Source organism: Cebidichthys violaceus, unplaced genomic scaffold (assembly GCF_023349555.1).
Source record: "Cebidichthys violaceus isolate CVI_PGR_0920_01 unplaced genomic scaffold, fCebVio1.0.p SCAF_88, whole genome shotgun sequence".
Lineage (NCBI taxonomy): Eukaryota > Metazoa > Chordata > Actinopteri > Perciformes > Stichaeidae > Cebidichthys > Cebidichthys violaceus.
In genome coordinates, this window is record NW_027176973.1 from 328,582 (window position 1) to 350,645 (window position 22,064).

Sequence of the window (22,064 nt, forward strand, 5' to 3'; positions counted from 1 at the left end):
TTGGAAATACTATAAAATTATTTTTTTATTGAAATTATTCCTCATACCTTACGACATACTTCATAGTACAATATGTCAAAACGAGTTTTTTAGAAGTCGAAGTATAGCATGTTAATAAAAAGTGATGGTAAATCATAAAAATAGTGTTAAAAAGTCATAATGTAGCATATCCAAAAAAAAAAGACCAATAAAACAGAGTTTGTCATGTTTTTATTGCACCTTCCTCAGAACAGACAGCATGTCGCTCAAACACAGAGAGCGGCGTTTAGATGTAGCTCGTATTGCATTGGTTGATCAGGAGGGATCTTTGGGATCTTTGGGGCATTCCGACCTACATTGAGATCAGATTCTTCCGGTATAGACGCGTCTGGGATTTAACATCAGCGGCTAACTTGAGTTGACAGTGTACAAACAAACTAGGTTGAAGGAAACCTTTGGAAACAAACGTGTTTTTTTGTTGCAGGCTCTCTAAATATAATTCAGATAATAATGTACGATTCACGAATTGTCTCCACACGGCTCTCAACATGGCTGAACCGGCGGCTAACGGTACTAAAAGCGCTAACAATGCAAACAACAACAACGCCGACAGAGCTAACAGCTACGTTTCATAACGTCGCACGATATCACGTCCTCGGAGCAGCCGGGGATCGAACCGCCGATCTACCCGTTGTTTGGTCGAAGCAACAAAAATGACTTGGTTAGGGTTAAAAGAAACGTCTTGGGTTCGGGTTAAAATAAGCTAAAGACGCACCATCACGTGACATAGGGACAAAGTCACCACATATAAAGTAACTTCACACGGGACTCGAACGCTGGTCCACTGGGTGAAAGTCCTTCTTCCTCTAGATCTTTACATAGATGATAGTTATTAGATATGATCTGAATGTCCTACAGAGAGCCTTTAACACTGAACATCTCTTCTACGTCCTGGAACACTTTTCTTCTGGTTAGCGTTAGCTCGCTCCTGACAAAGCATGACTCTAAACGTGGACTTTAAAAGATGTCTTGATGTTCCTGTTGACTCGTGTTGTGAGGATTAGACTGTGATTAAAGATGATAAACTATTTATTTACTTTAAGTTATTAATCTCCCTAAACTTTATTGTTTAAATATGTGAATCTAATCAAAACGCGTTTTGTAATTGTAATGATTTAACATACTGAGACATTCACAATATTTTTGGAGCCACTTTTGCTCACTAATACTGAGCGACGTCATGAACTCTTGTAGCATATAGAGCCATACAGTAGTAGTCTACGGCTGCACCAAAGACCCCAAACGTGACCACACTGACCCTCCAACATGAACTCAACTGACATGAAGCTAAAGGAGGAGAGGCTCTCAGGATGTCCTGTTAAAAAGAAGAAGAAGGAACAGAAAGGCTAGCACACATTGTGACTGCTCAGGTGAGTCATCCGCTCACTAGTGACACACAGATGAAGTCTTAGTCGCTCAGTTAGTTAAACAGCATCCGTCTCTGCCTTCAGCCTTAAATTCTAACCAATGAACACGTCTTATTTAATTCAACGCTGCAGCTGTACGGTGAGGAAGCTGCAGGTGCAAAGCTGTGATAGAACATATAGTTTAGTGCCATAAGGAGGAGTCAGAGGAACACACAGGAACCCTCTTCTGCTTCTTTCTACGTGTGAATAAACCTGAAACAGCTGCTCGACTCTGGTGTGAGTGTTGCTAATGAGCGTCACCGTCATCAGCCGGGGACGTCCCGTTCAACGGGGCGCCGTCGGACCGGAGCTCCGGGGACGGGCTCGCGGAGGCCGGGTCCGAGGAGTTGGTCGTCGGGTCCAGCGGGATCTGGACGGAGGGGGGGGGGCTGAACACGGCCTCAGCGGGAAGGTTGGAGGAAGGACTGGGCGGAGCTTCGGATGGGAGGAGAGTGGGGGGGGTTTGTGAGGCGGAGGAGGAGTTAAAGGAGGGAGTGAGTGAGGAGAGGTTGGAGGGAGTGAGTGAGGAGGCGTTAAAGGAGGGAGTGAGTGAGGAGAGGTTGGAAGGAGGGAGTGAGGACGCGTTAAAGGAGGGAGTGAGTGAGGAAGAGTTGGTGGAGGGAGTGAGTGAGGAGAGGTTGGAGGGAGTGAGTGAGGAGTTGGTGGAGGGAGTGAGGGAGGGTGAGTCAGAGAGTGTGTGTGGGAGAGGGGGGTCGGACGGGGAGTTGGTTAGAGTCGGTCTGGGTGTGTGTGGGGGGGTCGGCTCCTGTGGATCAGTGCAGACCAGCTCCCCATTGGACACGTACCAAACCTCATTGTGCCGGTTCAACAGCTTCAAGGGACTACACACACACACACACACACACACACACACACACACACACACACACACACACACACACACACACGTTATAATTATAATAATTATCATTATACTTCTTTATAAACATACTACATACTACTATAAATGCATTATAAACATGTTTAACACATTTATACATATATATATATATATATATATATATATATATGTATGTATATATACATACATATATATACACATATAATTAGATCATTGATTTAGTCTGAGTTTAACAGGAAGTTGCAGCTCATCCAGGTTTGTCCTGAAGACGTACATGAAGTTTAGTGAGCTGGTTTCATCTTGATCGATAGATATAATAGAGTAACATCTGCATAACAATGAATGTTTATGGAGTGTTTTCTGATAATATTGCATAAAGGAAGCATATATAAGTAACAGTAATTATAATGATGATAAATTATAATGTATTGCGTCGATGGGAATTATAAAACACTCTGATTCTTGAAAACAATGAACAAGTATTATGGTTCTTGAGCTTATCTGTCACTTCTATGGTGATCAACTGGAGATGGTGCACTAAAGTATGAGCATGCGTCATAAAGTGCTGCTGAAGAGCAGATAAAGAGCTGGCGGACCTGTCGTAGCCGACTCCGTAGTGGTAGCTGTGGTTGTAGGACGCTCCCACTCTCTTCAGCTCTTTAGTCAGCAGGTGAGCGTGAAGCCTGGAGGTGACCGACAGCATCCAGCCTCCGTAGCTCCTCACGTACACGTCCATCTCCGGCATCTCCGTGAAGTACAGCTGAGCGGGACAGACGGCATGATGGTCAAACACTGACGGCGTACGGCAGAAGAAAATACTACTCCAAATACTAGAAAAAAGGAGTCCGCAGTTTCTTTTAATACAGCGAGAGAAAGTGAGGTTTTCGGAGCCGGAATCCAGCAGATAAGAGAAGAATCTGATCCGAAATATGAAGTACAAGAACACGAACGTGTTGAAAGTTTAAAAAGTTTAAACCTGAGCGTGAGATTAGCGCGACGCCGTGTCGTAAAGAACCAATATAATATAGATTCTCCGGATGATGAACATCTTAAATGATGAGTTTATGTATTTTTACGTCACACAGTAGAATATATCTTTGTATATAAACAATAACCACGCTGCCGTATTTACGCTCAGATCACAACGTTTTACGTGTTGATGGAGCTGCTACAACGTTAGCTTAGCATAGCAACGATTGATCCAGACTCCATTCAGAAAACAAGTATTGAGTAATTAAGTAATAAGTTATTTACTCGTCGTCTAGTGGAGAGAACTAACAAAACATGAATTCAGACTTTTTACAAATCTGCATCATGACGTATTTATTTCAGCATCATTTTGATCCGTTTATTGGGATTAAATCACAGTAAAAATCTGTATATTTGGGTTCATAACGCTGTAGTGAACCACATTAATGCAGCCGCTAACATTTACACCGCGTAGTTCTGATGGACTTCTAATGTTTTCATGATGAAGTTTATCGATTCCTGAGGTGGAAGAATAAAGTAAAGTTTATTTGAGCATTTGAATTAGTTCGTTAGTTAATTGGTTCTCCGTGTTGAGAAAACATACTGAAACTAAAACAACCTGTAAAAGTACATGACTTCAATAATGTCAGTCGTTATGAATTATTAGATTCATTAGCATTATGTATTATAGTCAACAATATGTTGCTTTCTGTAAAGGTTTAAGAGGTAAAACCACTAATAAACAGAGTTCATACTGTGACTATGAAGGTGTAATAAATATGTAGAAGTCATTAAACTGCTGTCATCTGATGCAGGATATTAGTTCATTTCATATCTGTGGATGTTTTCACACAGAGAGATGAAGGACAGATATCGTGAACACAGAGAACTCGTCATCGATCGGATCGGTGTCACCTCGGCACGCTCACCTTGTCGCTGGTCGGCGCCGGAGGCTTCTCCTGATAGGCCGCCGGCAGCGGGAAGTTGAGCGAGTAAATGGCCGGCTCCCACATCTTGGTCTCCTCCGGGATCTTCACCAGGACCGGGGCGGTCATCTCCATCTGGAAGCCTACACACACACACACACACACACACACACACAGAATGAACACACTGTAAAACATTTCAAGTCAGTTAAACTTGCTGCCTTGAACCTGAGCGTTAACTCAACTTGAAGAGTGTCTTTGATTCAAATGTTCTAGTTGTCTCAACATCATTGTTTAAGTTGTGAGTTGATTGAACTTGTTGAACTTGATACAGCGAGTTAAAACAAAGAATTGTTTTACATCATCAGGTCAAACCAACACACATTTCTGCATGATTGTAGCTCACAGGTTCAAGTGTATACAACTCAAGTTAAGAAGATTTAATTACAAATTGGTTTCAACTTACATATAAAAGTTAACTTGACGGATAATTGCAAGTTTGCTTGCTTTATAAAAAAAAAAAAAAATGTTACTTCTGATAAAAGAATATAGCATTTATTTGAATAAAAGATACACAGGCTTGAACGTTGGGTTCAGGTCCATAAACCCAATGTGTAAAATCCTGTTAGACCACGAACTGTGAGTCCTGACCTCACCTCCCTCGTTGGCTCCGGTGATGTACTGGAAGAGTCTCCTGAAGGCCATGGCTGCACCCACGCCCATGAAGTAGGCCTCGGCATCTGTGGACACCCAGCGGGTGGGGCTGTAGTGTCGCACCTGAACACACACACACACACACACACACACACACACACACACACACACACACACACACACACACACACACAGTGTGAGAAGCGACGGCCGGATGAAGGCGTCCTGTTGTGTCCACCGGAGGTTCTCTCACCTCATATTCGTCGGTTCTGCAGACCAGCTGATACTCCAGACATTCCTTGGACTCGGTGCAGAAGCTGGTGTTGGTGCTCGGCCTGTCAGACAGAGACGGCCGGATTCATTTCACTGTCACCTCACACAACAACACTAACTAACAGCTGGGGGGGTTTAAATCACTGGTTTTATGAATGGAGTCTGGTGTGTTTGTAGAGAACAAAGATAACAGCTTCAGTTCTACATCAGGAAGGTAAAGAGGTGAAAACATTCAGTATTATACTCAGTACTTCTGTCTGTTACTGTACTAATACACAGAAGTATACGACTCACCCAACACTTCCTTCAGCAGAGACCATGACGGCCAGCAGCGCCGCGACGGAGAGGAAAACCCTGAGGAGGACACGTTATACTACCTTTAGAAGTAGTATGTCACAGTATAACAGTCAGTCAAAGTACATTTACTCAAGTACTTCAGTGTGCATTTGAGGCATTTATACTTTATAAGAAGATTTCCATTTTATGCCACTTTATAGATGAAACTATCAGTAAATAAAGTTTTAAAATGAGCTGCAGCATCAAAGAGATGAACACATGAATACAACAACAATATATATATATATATATATATATATATATATATATATATATATATATATATATATATATTGTTGTTGTGCTTATACATGAATGCATCAATATAATGAAGAGTATTCTGCAGAATGAGGAGTTTTACTTTTGGTACTTTAAGTAGATTATTAAGCTAATACTTCAATAATACTTTTGAATGCAGGAGTATTTCTACACCGCTGGTATTACTACTGAAGTACTTCTTCCACAGCAGGCTGATGACGAGATTTTAAAAAGCTTCGCTTGTGCACTGCAGAGATGAAATAAGACACGTTCTGCTGCTCAGAGCGACGCAAAGAGAGAGAGACAGAGACAGAGACAGAGAGAGAGAGGGAGAGAGAGAGACAGAGAGAGAGACAGAGAGAGAGAGAGAGAGAGAGAGAGAGAGAGAGAGAGACAGACAGACAGACAGACAGACAGACAGACAGACAGACAGAGAGAGAAAGAGACAGAGAGAGAGACAGAGAGAGAGACAGAGAGAGAGAGAGAGAGAGAGAGAGAGAGACAGACAGACAGACAGACAGACAGACAGAGAGAGAGAGAGAGACAGAGAGAGAGACAGAGAGAGAGAGAGAGACAGAGAGAGACAGAGAGAGACAGGGAGAGAGCGAGACAGAGAGAGAGAGAGACAGAGAGAGACAGAGAGAGAGACAGAGAGACAGAGAGAGAGACAGAGAGAGACACAGAAAGAGACAGAGAGAGACAGAGAGAGAGAGAGAGAGACAGAGAGAGAGAGAGAGAGACAGAGAGAGAGAGAGAGAGAGAGAGAGAGAGAGAGAGAGAGAGAGAGACAGAGAGAGAGAGACAGAGAGAGAGAGAGAGAGAGACAGAAATTTGCTGCATCATCATCCTCTGCTTCTCAACATCAAAGACGTTTTGAGGTCATGGATAAACCGCGTGCATTACATCCTCTTCATCATACCTGACCGATAGTCTCCGCTCTAGTCCCGGTTAGAAACAATGAGGTTCTTTAAAGACCAGAATAGAACCAGTTTCACATCACAGCCGCCCGTTAGAATGCTCAAAACTCAACTTTACTGCGCGTGACGCTGCACAAAAGTCTCCGACATAAACAGCAGCTGTGGTGAAACAATGTCGCCCGTGTGATATCTACTCTATGAATAAGTTGTTATTATTATTATAAGAAGAATAAATGAGAGCTGGTACTCACATTGTCCCGGCACCGAGCGTGAGGAGAGAGACTGCAGTCTGCTGCACTCTGACGGACTGCAGTGAGGAGGAGGGGGAAGGGAGGGAGGGAGGGAGGGAGGGAGGCACATGATGTGATCCTGGCTGCAGCAGTCTGCACCATGAAGTCTGCATCATGAAGTCTGCACCATGAAGTCTGCATCATGAAGTCTGCACCATGAAGTCTGCATCATGAAGTCTGCATCATGTCTGCATCATGAAGTCTGCATCATGAAGTCTGCACCATGAAGTCTGCATCATGTCTGCATCATGAAGTCTGCATCATGAAGTCTGCATCATGTCTGCATCATGAAGTCTGCATCATGTTTGCACCATGAAGTCTGCATCATGAAGTCTGCATCATGAAGTCTGTATCATGAAGTCTGCATCATAAAGTCTGCATCATGAAGTCTGCATCATGAAGTCTGCACCATGAAGTCTGCATCATTAAGTCTGCACCATGAAGTCTGTACCATGAAGTCTGCACCATGAAGTCTGCATCATGAAGTCTGCATCATGAAGTCTGCATCATGAAGTCTGTACCATGAAGTCTGTACCATGAAGTCTGCATCATGAAGTCTGCACCATGAAGTCTGCATCATGTAGTCTGCACCATGAAGTCTGCATCATGTAGTCTGCACCATGAAGTCTGCATCATGAAGTCTGCATCATGAAGTCTGCATCATGAAGTCTGCACCATGAAGTCTGCATCATGAAGTCTGCACCATGAAGTCTGCATCATGAAGTCTGCACCATGAAGTCTGTACAATGAAGTCTGCATTATGAAGTCTGTATCATGAAGTCTGCATCATGAAGTCTGTACCATGAAGTCTGCATCATGAAGTCTGTACCATGAAGTCTGCATTATGAAGTCTGTATCATGAAGTCTGCATCATGAAGTCTGCACCATGAAGTCTGCACCATGAAGTCTGTACCATGAAGTCTGCATCATGAAGTCTGTACCATAAAGTCTGCATCATGAAGTCTGTACCATGAAGTCTGCATCATGAAGTCTGCACCATGAAGTCTGCATCATGAAGTCTGCACCATGAAGTCTGCACCATGAAGTCTGCACCATGAAGTCTGCATCATGAAGTCTGTACCATGAAGTCTGCACCATGAAGTCTGCACCATGAAGTCTGCATCATGAAGTCTGTACCATGAAGTCTGCATCATGAAGTCTGCACCATGAAGTCTGCACCATGAAGTCTGTACCATGAAGTCTGTACCATGAAGTCTGCATCATGAAGTCTGCACCATGAAGTCTGCACCATGAAGTCTGTACCATGAAGTCTGCATTATGAAGTCTGCATCATGAAGTCTGCATCATGAAGTCTGCACCATGAAGTCTGCACCATGAAGTCTGAATAATATATATATAAGGTATAATTTTATATATCTTTATGTATATTTACCAGAACACATCTGAGTCCACGTCGGTCCTCGTCTCTCAGATGGATTAGAAGTCTTTTGAAGGAGCAGCACTTACATTCGTTGAGTGGAACATTTGGACACTTCACAATAAAACCGTTAAAAACCTGCTCAGTGATCAAACACACAGAAACAGGAGTCAGAGGAAGAACTCTGCGGTGCTCGGGTTACACGGTCCCTTCATTACGTCGCTCTGTCGCGTTCCTGAGCTCTCTAATGGTCTTCCTCTGAGGGTCTGAGGGTATTGGACTGAGATACCGGACACATTAAAAGGCTAACGATTAATAATAAATGATATAAGAGGAGGGCGTGTAGCGGGCCGGGTGGCTCCCACAAAAAGACGCTGTTGAGTTGCATTATGGGAGATGTAGGATTCTGCATATGGAAGTAGAATCCCGCCTCTCGTCTGTGTGTCATAATGAGCAAATTAATTATCAAATAACTTTGGCGGAGGTAAGACCTCGGCTGAAGCCACACGCGTTCTGATTGGTCGAAAGTCTTTCAATCTTCAGACAAGTTTCTAACAGAACTTGAAAAACATAAAAATCACATTTTCATCAAGAATCAAAGTCTGGATTTTTGAAAAATGAAGAAAAGAAGAAAGTATTTTTTATTAAATTGTCGTCCATATTTAATATTTGTACACTGATAATCAACTGGTTATGAGTTCATTGTTCTCCAAACATTTACTTTCCATCCTACACTTAGTCTTCAGCCTAAAATATAATATAAAGAAAAGCAAACATCACGAGCAAAGTTTAAATATGATACGATAAGAAACACGAGCCAGAAAAAGAAAAGTAAACTCAACATTTAAATCATGAACAGTTATTAAAAGCGACTCGTATGAACATCTTTATTGTGACAGTTCACTCATCAAACAGCTGATCGTCATCGTCCATAAAGCCTCTCATGAAGCGTGACGTCTGCAAAGTATTTACAAAACCAACAAGTCCTCAAGAAGTAAGACGACAAGCTTCACATCAGAGCCGAGGTAAAAACAAAAAGCCAAAGAGAAATCCAGAAACCATCAGTGAAGCACGAACTGACAGCAGCGGGAGGAAGTCCACCCTGAACCCTGAACCCTGAACCAGGACGTCTCAATACGCAAAGAAAGGGACACATTGACACATGGAAGTCAATACGCTGATCACACAGAGGGGTCTTTAGACCACCGAGACCAGTACCAGACCCAGTACCAGACCCAGTACCAGACCCAGTACTCCCACTGTTTGTTTAGAGTGTTATTGGACACGAGTCACGTTATTGGTTACATTTTGAAGCAGGAAGTTCTACATCCGTACACATGTATTAGAGAAGCTAAGCCCCGCCCCCTATATGTGTATATATATATATATATATATATATATTACACACATGACGTTTGTACGTTAAAAATAATGATTCTGCACGTCAACGTTTCATTTTGTCGTAAACTCTCTGAAGATACGATGTTAGACGTTTAACATCCGACTGAAGATATATATTTTTTTTTTTACAAAATAAGGTCCAATGGGGGACAGTGGAAGGGGCGGGGCTTAGCCTCTCTTACGACGCTAAATAAATGAGACAGTTTTGTGATTTCCTCGCGGTCCTGGTCTTGAATTAAAATCCAGAGTCCTGTTGTCTGACTGTGTAAAAAAAAAGACCTTCAAAACGTGGTCTTGAGACTGAAGACTGATCTCAGGACCGGTGAAGACGTTGTAGAGGAACCGATGGGAAGAAGAGACGACGCGTCGGTGACCTAAATTTGAAATCTATATGAATATCGATTAGCCTTTTACCTGAGAACGGGCCGCTGTCTCCACGAGTCCTCACATCAGTCCTCACATCGGTCCTCACATCAGTCCTCACATCGGTCCTCACATCAGTCCTCACATCAGTCCTCACATGAACCGTCTCTAAAGTATCTTCATCTTTGGAGCTCGTCTCAGTCTGTTGCATAGACAGTGGACACGACCACTGACACCACTCACAGTTCCAGAAGGAGAGGGGGGGGAGGAGTGCTCCCCCTTTGTACCAGCTGACAACCCCCCCCCCCCCCCCCCCAAATGAAAGAAAGAGATCCAGCTTCTTGCTCACAAGGTGGACTCCTTCTGACGCTCACGACCGTTACACGTCTTCTTGACTTTGGAAATTCCCTCCAGAGCTCCTGACTCAGTCACTCTAAAGAGAGAGAGAGACAGAGAGAGAGACAGAGAGACAAAGAGAGAGAGAGACAGACAGAGAGAGAGAGAGAGACAGAGAGAGAGAGAGAGCATCAGTTAAACATGTGATGGGGGGAGGGACGAGAGATTGATTGATTGAGAGATAAAGGGAGGGATAGATGGATGGATGGATGGATAGAGAGATAAAGGGATGGAGGGATGATGGATGGAGGGATGAGGAGCTGACAGGAGTCTCCTGGTAAACTGAAGGGTGAACTTACACTTCGTCCATCTCCACGTCCTCCTCGTCCAGAGGGAGCTGGAGATACGGGTTGTTGGACGCCGGGCGGAACTTGTAGCCCGTCAACACGAAGAAGATCAGAGTGGAGACCTCCACCAGGAACTGAAGACACGAGAGAAGGTGTTCAATGAGGAGGAGCGGGAGCTCTGGAGCTAGCATGAGCTTCAGAAGAGAGGAGCCTGAAACGGTAACCAACGTGTTTCTGTCTGTCGTCGATGACTCACCTCGTAGCACCACTGCCACTGGAACGGCATCGTGACCTTCAGCAGAATGGCTATGATCCTCGTGAAGTAGATGTAACACACAATCTGAGAAGAACACATGAAGTAAAGCGTTGCTGTTTCCAAATCATTTCAATGTGTTCTTATGCAAATCACTACGACAGACGACTTAAATAAACAATAATGATAAATAATAAACGTTCTCTTACCATCACGTAATAATGGCGGAACAGTTTGAGCTTCTCCAAATTCATGGCAGCTGGAAGAGACAGAGAGAGAAATGACCACCAGGACAATCTCACAGAACCTTTTTCAGACGAACGGATCAGGATTCTCACCTTTGCCGTCGGTGCTGGAGGCTTCCTGTAGATGACGGATGGACCTAAAAACAAAAGGGATGTTTGTGAACTACAAATCCATCTGCACACAGGTGGGGCCACTCATCCAGCCAATCATCACACCTGCTCCACCCGAGCACAACCGGACCTCCTTCCTGCTGCTGTCAGGAAGTTAAAATGTGCTGAAAGTGAGGCACTGGACTCTGCACGGTTCTCAAAAGCTTCCATAAAACCAGGAGACAACCTCCATCACTGTAAAGTTCTTCAGTTCTTCACGAGTTAAAGCTGCGTTCTCTCTAGTGTCCACCAGGGGGCGACTCCTCTGGTTGTATAGAAGTCTAGTCTAAAATGACTACTTCTCTCTTGATTTATTCCCTCAGTAAACATTGTAAACATGAGTTTATGGTCTCAATCTCTAGTTTACAGTCTTCTTCAATACAGCATGGTGTTCATTTAGTACATTATGGAACATTTAGAGTCAAACAGACCATTAAGCAGGGGATGATTTAGGGGCGGGGCTACACGCTGATTGACAGGTCTCTACCAGAGACGTATACGGCGTCTCTACGTCACTCCTCCTCAGTCCAGATATGGTCACTTCCTGTTCACTGGTTGTAAAAAACAAGATGGCGCCGACCAAATTCAAAACGTCCACAAACCAACGAGTGACGTCACCATGACTACGTCCGCCTCTTACATCCAGCCTGATCTCAGCCTGTCACTTATACATCAGTGTTAAAACTAGTCTTGATTCAGTGTGTCGACGTAACTGATACAAATCACACACACACACACACACACACACACACACACACACACACACACACACACACACACACACACACACACACACACACACACACACACACACACACACACACACACACACACACACACACACACACACACACACACTGACCAGACAACAGGGAACAGGATGGCTCCACAGCAGATGAGGTCGACCAGAAACAGGATCTCCTTCCACAGGTAGTATTCACTGGAGCCTTCCTCCGTGGACTCGATGATGATGAAGGCCACATTAGCCAGAACCTGGAGGACGACAGACGAGCGGGTCACCAAAGACAAACTCACCGAGTGTGAAACTCACCGAGTGTCTCGTGCAAGCACACCTGCAGAGGGATGACGATCATGAAGATCTTCTTCTCCTTGTCAGACAGGATGTACTTAACGAAAGCCCAGCCGGTGCCAATCAGTGCCAGAGTGATGAACAGGAGCGCCCCCTTGAGCCTGGAAACAGCAGTACAACCATCCCTAAATAAGAACGTCGGATGACTTTACACTTCACGTCCTGGAGACATTGTACCTACAGGTGTGTGATGTAATACATGACGGCCCAGCCTTCAATAGGATGCCCTTCAGTGTTGATGAAGTGATAGTTGATCTGTGTGAGAGAGAGAGAGAGAGAGAGAGAGAGAGAGAGAGAGAGAGAGAGAGAGAGAGAGAGAGAGAGAGAGAGAACTCCGTAAGAAGACAAAGACTCCAGATGTAGTAAGAGACATAGTCTGCTCTTTTTTCACCATTACATCTTCTCTGATAACAATCAATTTAGAGGTAGCCCCCCCACCGGAGAGGTAGCCCCCCCCACCGGAGTGAGCACTATTGATACATATAGTGCTGATTGTTGACATCCATCCTATGGTGATAATACTTGTGTCCAGTGGTCCAGCTCTGGTCTACTCACACTATGGAAGACCAATGAGGTGGACTTGGTGAAGGCCAGTGCTGCCATCAGCCAGTGGATCTTAAACACACTGTACCTGTAAAACAAGCACAGCGCAGATGTTTCAATGTTTAAATCCAGCAGAGAATCAGATCAGAGCGACCAGAACAAATCACAGCTGTTCCCCTCACAGCAGAGACGGTGAGGGAGATGTTTCCATGTGGAATGTTTGGCTCCTTATATTAAATTAAATTACTTTTTTTATATTTTGACGATAGAAAAAAGTCCCAAAAAGATTCAATACAATTTTTCCTACAAAACGTTTAATAACAAAAACACAGACAGAGTGACCCTATCGTCTCCCGCCAGGAGATTATGAGGTGTGTGTGTGTGTGTGTGTGTGTGTGTGTGTGTGTGTAGCTCTGAGTCTGTCCACTTAATCTCACAATCTTTCTTGCCTAATATTTTTGGGTGTCCAGTTATCGCTGCATGCTGAAGTCACACCGACGGTCTCAAGAATCACATCTCAGCAGAACATCGCAGCACATTGCAGTAAAACTTGATGTCACGCTGCGAGGGTTAACGTTAAACCGCGTCTCGTTCTAATGCGGTGATGTAAGAACCTCACAGGATATTCAGAAAACATGCACACCTGTGCTTCATGAGAGTGTACACCCAGACCATGGCAGCCGTGAAGAAGACTCCGGCCATGCCGATGTAAAGACGAGACAGAGGAATCTCTGCTGCAGACAGGTAGCCGCCCGGGTTCTTCTCCGTCACCTCCACCTGCGGAGGATATACGTCCAGGGTTAACGCTCGCTCGCTCACTCACTCACTCACTCACTCACTCACTCACTCACACACAACTTACGGCGAAGGAGTAGGGTAATTTGATTCCAGGCATCCGGTTCTGACAGTAGTGGAACTTGAGGCTGTACAGACCCTCCGCCACCAGGCCGACCACCATGTGGAACTGTGGATGGAGGGACCGGGACAGAGCGTCATCAGTGGACCACATCAAAAAACATCGTTTCCCATCAACGTGGAACGGTTAAGAAAGACGCGCTTACGCTGAAGTTGTAGGAGTCGTTCACTTTGTCCAGAGCCAAAGTCACTTGTTTGAGCTTCTCCAGCTAGAAAAAGACAGATTAGAAATTGATTTCATGAAATAAAAAAAGATCACAAACAAACTCTCATACCTGGAATTCATTCTCCTCCACTTTTGCAGCTTCTACTGCCGGTTCTGTTCTGCTCTGATTCTGAGCCACAGACGCAGCATCCTCTCCCTTCTGAGGGTTATCTGGTGCGTCTGCTTTAACAGCAGGAGCCATCCTGGTTTTCCTCAGACCTACAGGAAACAAACACAAGCTACCTCCTATATTACACAGGACAGTCTGCTTACACTCATTCTGCTCTTTAAAGGGACAGTGGTGATGTTTAGAAGTGTACTTCTGTGTTTTAGTATAGTAATGTACTAGTTTAGACTCCTAGAAGAATCAATATCAGTGAACGCTTCACTTAGAATGTTTTCACCTCTTTACCTTCCTGATGAGGAACTGAAGCCGTTATCTCTGATCTCTACAAACACACCAGACTCCGCCCACAACCCAGGAGGTTCTGGCCTCCATCTGTTAGTTAGTTTGTGTCGTTACAGTGTTTCCCTACCGTTACATTAGGGGAGCGCCCCGCCAAGTGGAGTCTGGTGTGTTTGTAGAGATCATAGATAACAGCTTCAGTTCCTCATCAGGAAGGTAAAGTGGTTAAAATATTCTAAATATAGCTTTCACTTACACTGATATTGATTCTTCTAGGAGTCTAAAATAGTACATTGCTTTGCTCCATCTACTGTAGTAAAACACAGAAGTACCTCATACAACCACACTTGTAACACATAACACAACATCGTGTAAAAGACACTTTTGTAAGAGTTGTAAAGTGTGAGCGACACTGACCTTTAGGAGCTTCAGCCTTTGGCTTTGCTATCAGGAGGTTGTCTTGGTCTCCCATAGCTTTCACGTTGACGCTACACAAACACACATCACAGTCATCCTTCACATGAACTATCATTATCATCACATTACTAATAGAGGCTGGTGTTGTATACACTCTAGTGGAGGATGGTGTTGTATACACTCTAGTGGAGGATGGTGTTGTATACACTCTAGTGGAGGATGGTGTTGTAGACACTCTAGTGGAGGATGGTGTTGTAGACACTCTAGTGGAGGATGGTGTTGTATACACTCTAGTGGAGGATGGTGTTGTAGACACTCTAGTGGAGGCTGGTGTTGTATACACTCTAGTGGAGGCTGGTGTTGTATACACTCTAGTGGAGGATGGTGTTGTAGACACTCTAGTGGAGGATGGTGTTGTATACACTCTAGTGGAGGATGGTGTTGTAGACACTCTAGTGGAGGATGGTGTTGTATACACTCTAGTGGAGGCTGGTGTTGTATACACTCTAGTGGAGGATGGTGTTGACACATACACACCTGAGCGTGTTGATGTCGATGAGAAAAAGAATGAGAGGCTCGTTGCTGGTGACCTTTGTGAGAGTGAGCGGGCATGTCTCCGTCTCCTCCGCCTGGAGACAGAATTAATAAAAGAGTCACATGTCACCACTAAACCCTGAAGTATCAATAAGCTGATGTATCAGCATCACTCATAAGTCTGGTAGGAAGAGAAACATTAATGATGGATGTACTCACCGTGTAGGACAGGACTCCATTCACACGAGACCGTGAGAGGGTGAAACCAACCTAAAGAGAGTCTCAGTATTAACAACATTCAATGAGTTCAACACCTCACATGTATTATCTCTCTGGCTCCAGTTACGGGTGAAAGCAGCCAGAAACTAGAAGGAAAATGAGTTCACTTGTTAGTGATTTGTCTCAGGAGGAAGAAGAAGAAGAGGAAGAAGAATCCTACTTGTATTTCTCTTTTCTAGTCTTTCCGACCACTCAAAGCTCTTTCACACTACTTGTCACATCATTCACACGCGCCTCAGCCTCCATGTGGTTGGTGACGGTGTGGAGAACCCGCTCAGTGGGTCAGCAGGTGGAGCAGAACTCACCGGGTACAGGCTGTAGTTCACCAGCTGCTCCGGGAGGCGCAGAGAGAGCAGGTTGACGTCCAGAGTCCCGTTAGCGTAGAAACCAAAAGTGTTGAGGTCGACGGAAAACCGAGTTTCATTCTGAGAAGAAGAAGAAGAAGAAGAGGAAGAAGAAGAGGAACTCTTCAGTCATTTAACAGTCACTGCTCACCTTCACTACACAGTATTACCACAGTGAAGTAAAAGTCCTGCATACTAAGGTTCACTTAGATATAAGTACTGAAGACTGGGTATAATATACATATTGTAGGTACTCATTATGCAGAATGCCCCATTTCAGAATAATATTCTATCTATTCAATTAGAATCCATGTTTATGTACTATATACAAATATAAACTGTCACTTTTTACATGTTCACCTATTTGTTGCTGCATTTTAAAGTTTCACACTTGAATTGTAATTCATAATCAAGATGCTGTATTATTATTTGAATAATAAATAATTCAGTACATTTATATCTATGTATGTATTTGTTACACGTTTTAAATACTGGGTATCAGTATTATTGACGCTTTAACGCATTAAAGTATTAATAAGTCATATTAATCCCTTTATATACTGCTGGTAGTTTAATCTATATTAATACATCATTTTATTACTGAATCCAAGAAATTAAAAATATCAAGTAGCAGAAAATTAAAATGCTCAAGTAAAGTACAAGTATCTCATAATGTGTACTTTATCACAGTAACGTTGCTCAGTAAATGTGGGATTATTTCCACTGCTGCGTTCTCTTCTTTTATTACCTTTATTTAGTTTTAGTCACAACAAAACATTCGAGTAAAAAGATCAAATATTTATATATACATTTTTTATTAAAAAATAATAATTTATTAAACAGTTGAACATGTTCAATTTAACAAATTGCCCAAAATAGGAAAATCAATCTATCAATTTGTTTACGTTTAATGACATAAATACAAATGGAACAACATAAATATCACGTTTGATGACAAAAACATTAAAGACTAGCTCACGAGCTAACTAGCTCTACGTTAGCTTCCCAGCTAGCTACACCTGTAGTTTGAGATAGCTACCACTCTACGTTAGCTCTACGTTAGCTCCCTAACCACCACTCTACGTTAGCTCCCTAACCACCACTCTACGTTAGCTCCCTAGCTAACCCTCTACATTAGCTCCCTAACCACCACTCTACGTTAGCTCTACGTTAGCTCCCTAACCACCACTCTACGTTAGCTCCCTAGCTAACCCTCTACGTTAGCTCCCTAGCTAACCCTCTACGTTAGCTCCCTAGCTAACCCTCTACGTTAGCTCCCTAACCACCACTCTACGTTAGCTCTACGTTAGCTCCCTAACCACCACTCTACGTTAGCTCCCTATCTAACCCTCTACGTTAGCTCCCTAACCACCACTCTACGTTAGCTCCCTAGCTAACCCTCTACGTTAGCTCCCTAACCACCACTCTACGTTAGCTCTACGTTAGCTCCCTAACCACCACTCTACGTTAGCTCCCTAACTAACCCTCTACGTTAGCTCCCTAACCACCACTCTACGTTAGCTCTACGTTAGCTCCCTAACCACCACTCTACGTTAGCTCCCTAACTAACCCTCTACGTTAGCTCCCTAACCACCACTCTACGTTAGCTCCCTCGCTAGCTACACCTGTAGTTTGGAATAGTCGCCTCACCTTCAGAGTGAGCTTGTGTATCCTCGCTCTGCAGCCAGCCAGCAGTAACAGGAGTAAATATAAATATCTATGAGCCGGATCCATGCTAAACAGCTGCTAACTGTTAGCAAGCGACAATCCTGGCAGATGGCTAAAAAAAACAAGCTAGCTAGCAGTCTTCAACAGTTTACGAGGCACGTTACAATGACGTAAGAGTATCGGTCCTTTAAGTGCGTCGTTTAGGATCAAATCATAACCGTTAATTGGTGTGTTGTGCGGCTCTTTTCGTGCTTTCATCCGGTAAAGTAACTAGCTAGCCTCTCTTCCTGGTCTCTCGAGTCAAGAACCAAAACATTAAAACAAGGTCCGGACATACGCGTCATCAGTCGTTAGCTCACATCCGGTACACGGTCATTAAATATGATTCAGAAGGTGATAGCACAAACAAATAGATCTACGAAAATATAAAAACATAAGATTTACAAAATCTCTCTGTATGAAAAATCCATAAACGTGTTATTCATGTCAAACAATGACGGTTTCCTCTTCCACACACCTGACGGAGCCTTGTTTAAAGGGCCTAGAGCTGGTCACGTGGTTTGTTTTTTGACAGTGAGCTTCCGGCATAAAGTGTTCACGTGGTGGTGAATGACCCTCCACGTCGGATGTCTCCGGGTTGCCATGTCTGCAAAAATATACACAAATACAGTATATACACAAATATATGCACAAATACAGTATATACACAAATATATATACACAAATACATACACAAATATATATACACAAATACATACACAAATACATACCTAAATACAGTATATACACACATATATACACAAAATATATACAAATACATACACAAATATATACACAAATACATACACAAAAATACACACAAAATATATTCTTATATACAAATGTATTTTTTAATTTGTTTTTATTTTGAAAATATGCATATGCAATTGTTTTTATAAAAAAGAAAGAAATAATATTATATTTTTATTTATTTTAAATAATAAAGTAAAAAGATCAAATATGTATATATATATATGTAAACTTTAACATTTTTGTAAAAATTTTGTTGTACAATTTCATGTATTCTTTTTTTTGTTTTTATTTTGTACAATTGCTCTTTTTATTTGAAAATAATAATAATAATAATAATAAAAGAATATATATAATATTTGTATAGATTTCTTCAATTTTAAATACAAAAGTAAAAAGATCAAATATTTATATATATTTAAACTTTTTAAATTTTTTAAAACGTTTTTTTCAATAAACAGTTGCACATGTACAATTTCACAAATTGTCAAAAATAGGAAGAAAAAATGGAACACCATAAATATCAAGTTTGATGACCATAACATGTTACGTACAATTATAGTTTTTTATCTCACGTTATTTGAACGTCTTCCAGACTCTGGACTTACATGAGGAGAGTTATTGGTCAAATAATCTATTTACTTGTTTTTGTCAAAACAAATAACAAAATCAAGAGAAAAGTTTGACGAAAAAACCAAGTGTGTTAAAAATGACTGATTTTGTGTGTTTATGTTCCGTCTTAAATGCTGAATGTTTCTAATGTTTAAACTTAATACTGAACGTGTGCCGTCCTCTTCGCCGGCTTCCCCTGATAGTCCTGTGTTTAACGTCACAACGCTAGGATTTGTGGGTAATTTCATTGTGCAAAGTCTGCCGGAATGTGGACGTACAGGAACTTAAAATGACACCTCAGACGATTTGACAGTGACCCATGATTAACTTTCTATGTTTTATTTATGATTTTCGCAGCTTTAAACACAACGCTGACAGACCACAGTGGGAACTTTTCTAACAAGCAGTTGTTTTATTTTTACATCCAGTAGACATGGAGCTTCATTAGCTTTCAGTCTTGTTTCTTTGTTTTCCATTTACTCTCTTTTAGCTCTGTTTTTGGTCTCCACCAACCCTAACCCCATCCCGACCTGTTGGAGGTTGTTTTATGGCTTTTTGTCTGTTACACTTTCAGAAAATAATGAAACAAACTCGGAGCTCAGACTGAATATATGAAGTGGACGTAGTCGTCATGGTAACGTCTCTCTTTGGTTTGTTGATGTTTTGATGTTTTGAAGCCTCCAGTTCAGTGTTTTGGCCGTCGGTGGTAGAGACCTGTCAATCAGCGTGTAGCCCCGCCCCCAAATCATCCCCTGCTTTATGGTCTGTTTGACTCTAAATGTTTCATAATGTACTAAATGAACATCATGCTGTATTGAAGAAGACTGTAAACTAGAGATTGAGACCATAAACTCATGTTTACAATGTTTACTGAGGGAATAAATCAAGAGAGAAGTAGAGTCATTTTAGACTAGACTTCTATACAACCAGAGGAGTCGCCCCCTGCTGGACACTAGAGAGAATGCAGCTTTAAGACACTTCACATAATAATCAACAATAATCTAATTTGTTTCTGATGCTCAACTTGAGGCAGAAGTATTCATGGACATTGCGACATGAATGAGGCCTATAGATTGTTTATGATTTGTGTGTTTTTTGTTGTATTCAGCTGAAGAAGAAGAAATAATTCGTCATCTTCATGTGAAGAAGCCTCTCTGGAACAGAACAGAACATTCAGCCTGACAACCTTATGCTTCAACTTTTAATTTGAACCCTTTCAACATGAACAATGAGTCAGTTACTGTGTATTTATGTTCATATTGATGGAAACACCAGCGCCGCCGCCTTCGATGTTGGGGGCCACGATAACACTTCTACCCTGGGCACAAACTGTGGCTCCAGCAGCAGGAGAACAACCAGAGGAGGAGGAGGAGGAGGAGGAGGAGGAGGAAGGTGTCGGAGGGGGATTTTGTGCAGCTGTTGATCCAGCTGTTGATGAAAGACACAAACAAACAGGGTGATTTCCTGAAATACATCAGAGTTCTTTCTAACAGGACTCTGATCCCTCACCTGGACCTGCGTTCTGTAACTTCTCTGCCTCGTTGTTGAGGTTCATCCTCTTCAGGATTTCAACCGTCACCTTCACAGCCGACTCTTCGCCGTAGCTGCTGATCATCCTGCCGACGACGTCCGGCCGGTCCTCCTTCTCCAGACAGCTCTTAGGAATGGGCCGACACCCGTCCAGCACCGGCTGAGTGAGGTTCCACCGAAACCTCTTGAAGTCATCGGCACCCAGCTCATCCAGAGAGTCTAGGATCAGACGTGGAACCTGCATCTCTGATCACTGAGAGGAGATCAGCCTGTAATGGGTTCAATAAAAGCAGCGTCACACGAGCAGGAAGTCTTGTTGCAGATAAAGACGTCAAAGATTTGTGTTTGTTGAACTGCCAGTGCTTAGAATGAAGAGAGACGCCATGTTGTTCCTGAACTATTTTAACAACAGAACATTATTTTCTAACAATGCAACACATTAAATCTCTTTCCACAGAAGTATAAAGGTGTTGCAGCTCTCTCTGCCCTCATGTCTGCTGTCTGTATCTCTACCTCCTGTTTTTACTACAAACACACCAGACAGAACCAACCAACACGCTGATCACTGGAGAACAGAGCCTCTCTGTGTCAGCAGGGTCTGTTCAAAAGATCAATCTGCACTGTGAAAAACACGAGAGGAAAACAAACTACTTGAATGTGGTTGTGATCGGGAGTAAAGGAAACAGAACACAGCAGCTGATTATGAACATATGGAATAAACCATCATTAGAATGAGCAAACAGGTAAAAGCAGGCGATGAGAGAGATCTGTGTTCTGGTGAAGCTCTTACCGTGTGGATCCAGTAATTAGACGGTTCCTCTACTGAAGATGCAGCAGCTTCGTCTGGCCATAGACTACCTTTACTTTCTAACTGAGGCTCTAGAACAGGAAGTTTGACGACAGCAGACCACAAACACTCAAGACGGACTGAGTTCAACAGTTCCTCCATGAATAAACTTCCATGTGACGGAGAGATGGAGCACGTAGGCCGACCACAGCGAGACACTTCACACAAGAAAACAACACGAATGTCACGCGAGGTTCTCTTTGTTTGAGCGGTTGGTTGATCTCTGTGACGATCAAAGATATTTGAGCCTGTTGCTCGTGGAACAGAATGTCCACATAGCAAAGGCTTTGCACGTTAGATATTTAGTATTTAAAAGTCGACACATAGGATGTGTGGAAACTCTCAGGTGTTAAAATCAGTACAGTTAAAATCTCGTTCCTAGTTGTTCCTAGTCGTTCCTAGTCGTCCCTAGTCGTTGTTCCTAGTCGTTCCTAGTTGTTCCTAGTTGTTCCTAGTCGTTCCTAGTTGTTCCTAGTTGTTCC

At 42.8% G+C, this 22,064-nt stretch overlaps 3 protein-coding genes across 3 annotated transcripts; all 3 read right to left on the minus strand.

The window, feature by feature from the left end:
* Positions 1-193: 193 nt before the first annotated feature.
* On the minus strand, positions 194-6,957 carry soul5l (heme-binding protein soul5, like). Its single transcript, XM_068702700.1, has 7 exons — positions 6,892-6,957; positions 5,424-5,483; positions 5,110-5,191; positions 4,859-4,979; positions 4,206-4,345; positions 2,904-3,067; positions 194-2,287 (listed from the first exon to the last, which is right to left on the minus strand). Coding segments are annotated over exons 1-7 (1,164 nt in total). The 5' UTR covers positions 6,894-6,957; the 3' UTR covers positions 194-1,692.
* A 1,969-nt stretch (positions 6,958-8,926) lies between these two features.
* LOC137866653 (protein GPR108) lies at positions 8,927-18,116 on the minus strand. Its single transcript, XM_068702697.1, has 18 exons — positions 17,787-18,116; positions 16,098-16,217; positions 15,733-15,783; positions 15,517-15,608; positions 14,980-15,050; positions 14,227-14,375; positions 14,098-14,160; positions 13,899-14,000; positions 13,680-13,813; positions 13,049-13,124; positions 12,675-12,748; positions 12,477-12,594; positions 12,266-12,396; positions 11,347-11,390; positions 11,218-11,267; positions 11,012-11,095; positions 10,768-10,889; positions 8,927-10,505 (listed from the first exon to the last, which is right to left on the minus strand). The coding sequence occupies exons 1-18, from the start codon at positions 17,868-17,870 to the stop codon at positions 10,418-10,420; spliced, it is 1,653 nt and encodes a 550-aa protein (XP_068558798.1). The 5' UTR covers positions 17,871-18,116; the 3' UTR covers positions 8,927-10,417.
* Positions 18,117-20,392: 2,276 nt separating this feature from the next.
* On the minus strand, positions 20,393-21,589 carry LOC137866662 (pyrin domain-containing protein 1-like). The gene is made up of 3 exons (XM_068702707.1): positions 21,526-21,589; positions 20,715-21,004; positions 20,393-20,633 (listed from the first exon to the last, which is right to left on the minus strand). The coding sequence occupies exons 2-3, from the start codon at positions 20,977-20,979 to the stop codon at positions 20,443-20,445; spliced, it is 456 nt and encodes a 151-aa protein (XP_068558808.1). The 5' UTR covers positions 20,980-21,004; positions 21,526-21,589; the 3' UTR covers positions 20,393-20,442.
* Between the last annotated feature and the right edge of the window lie 475 nt (positions 21,590-22,064).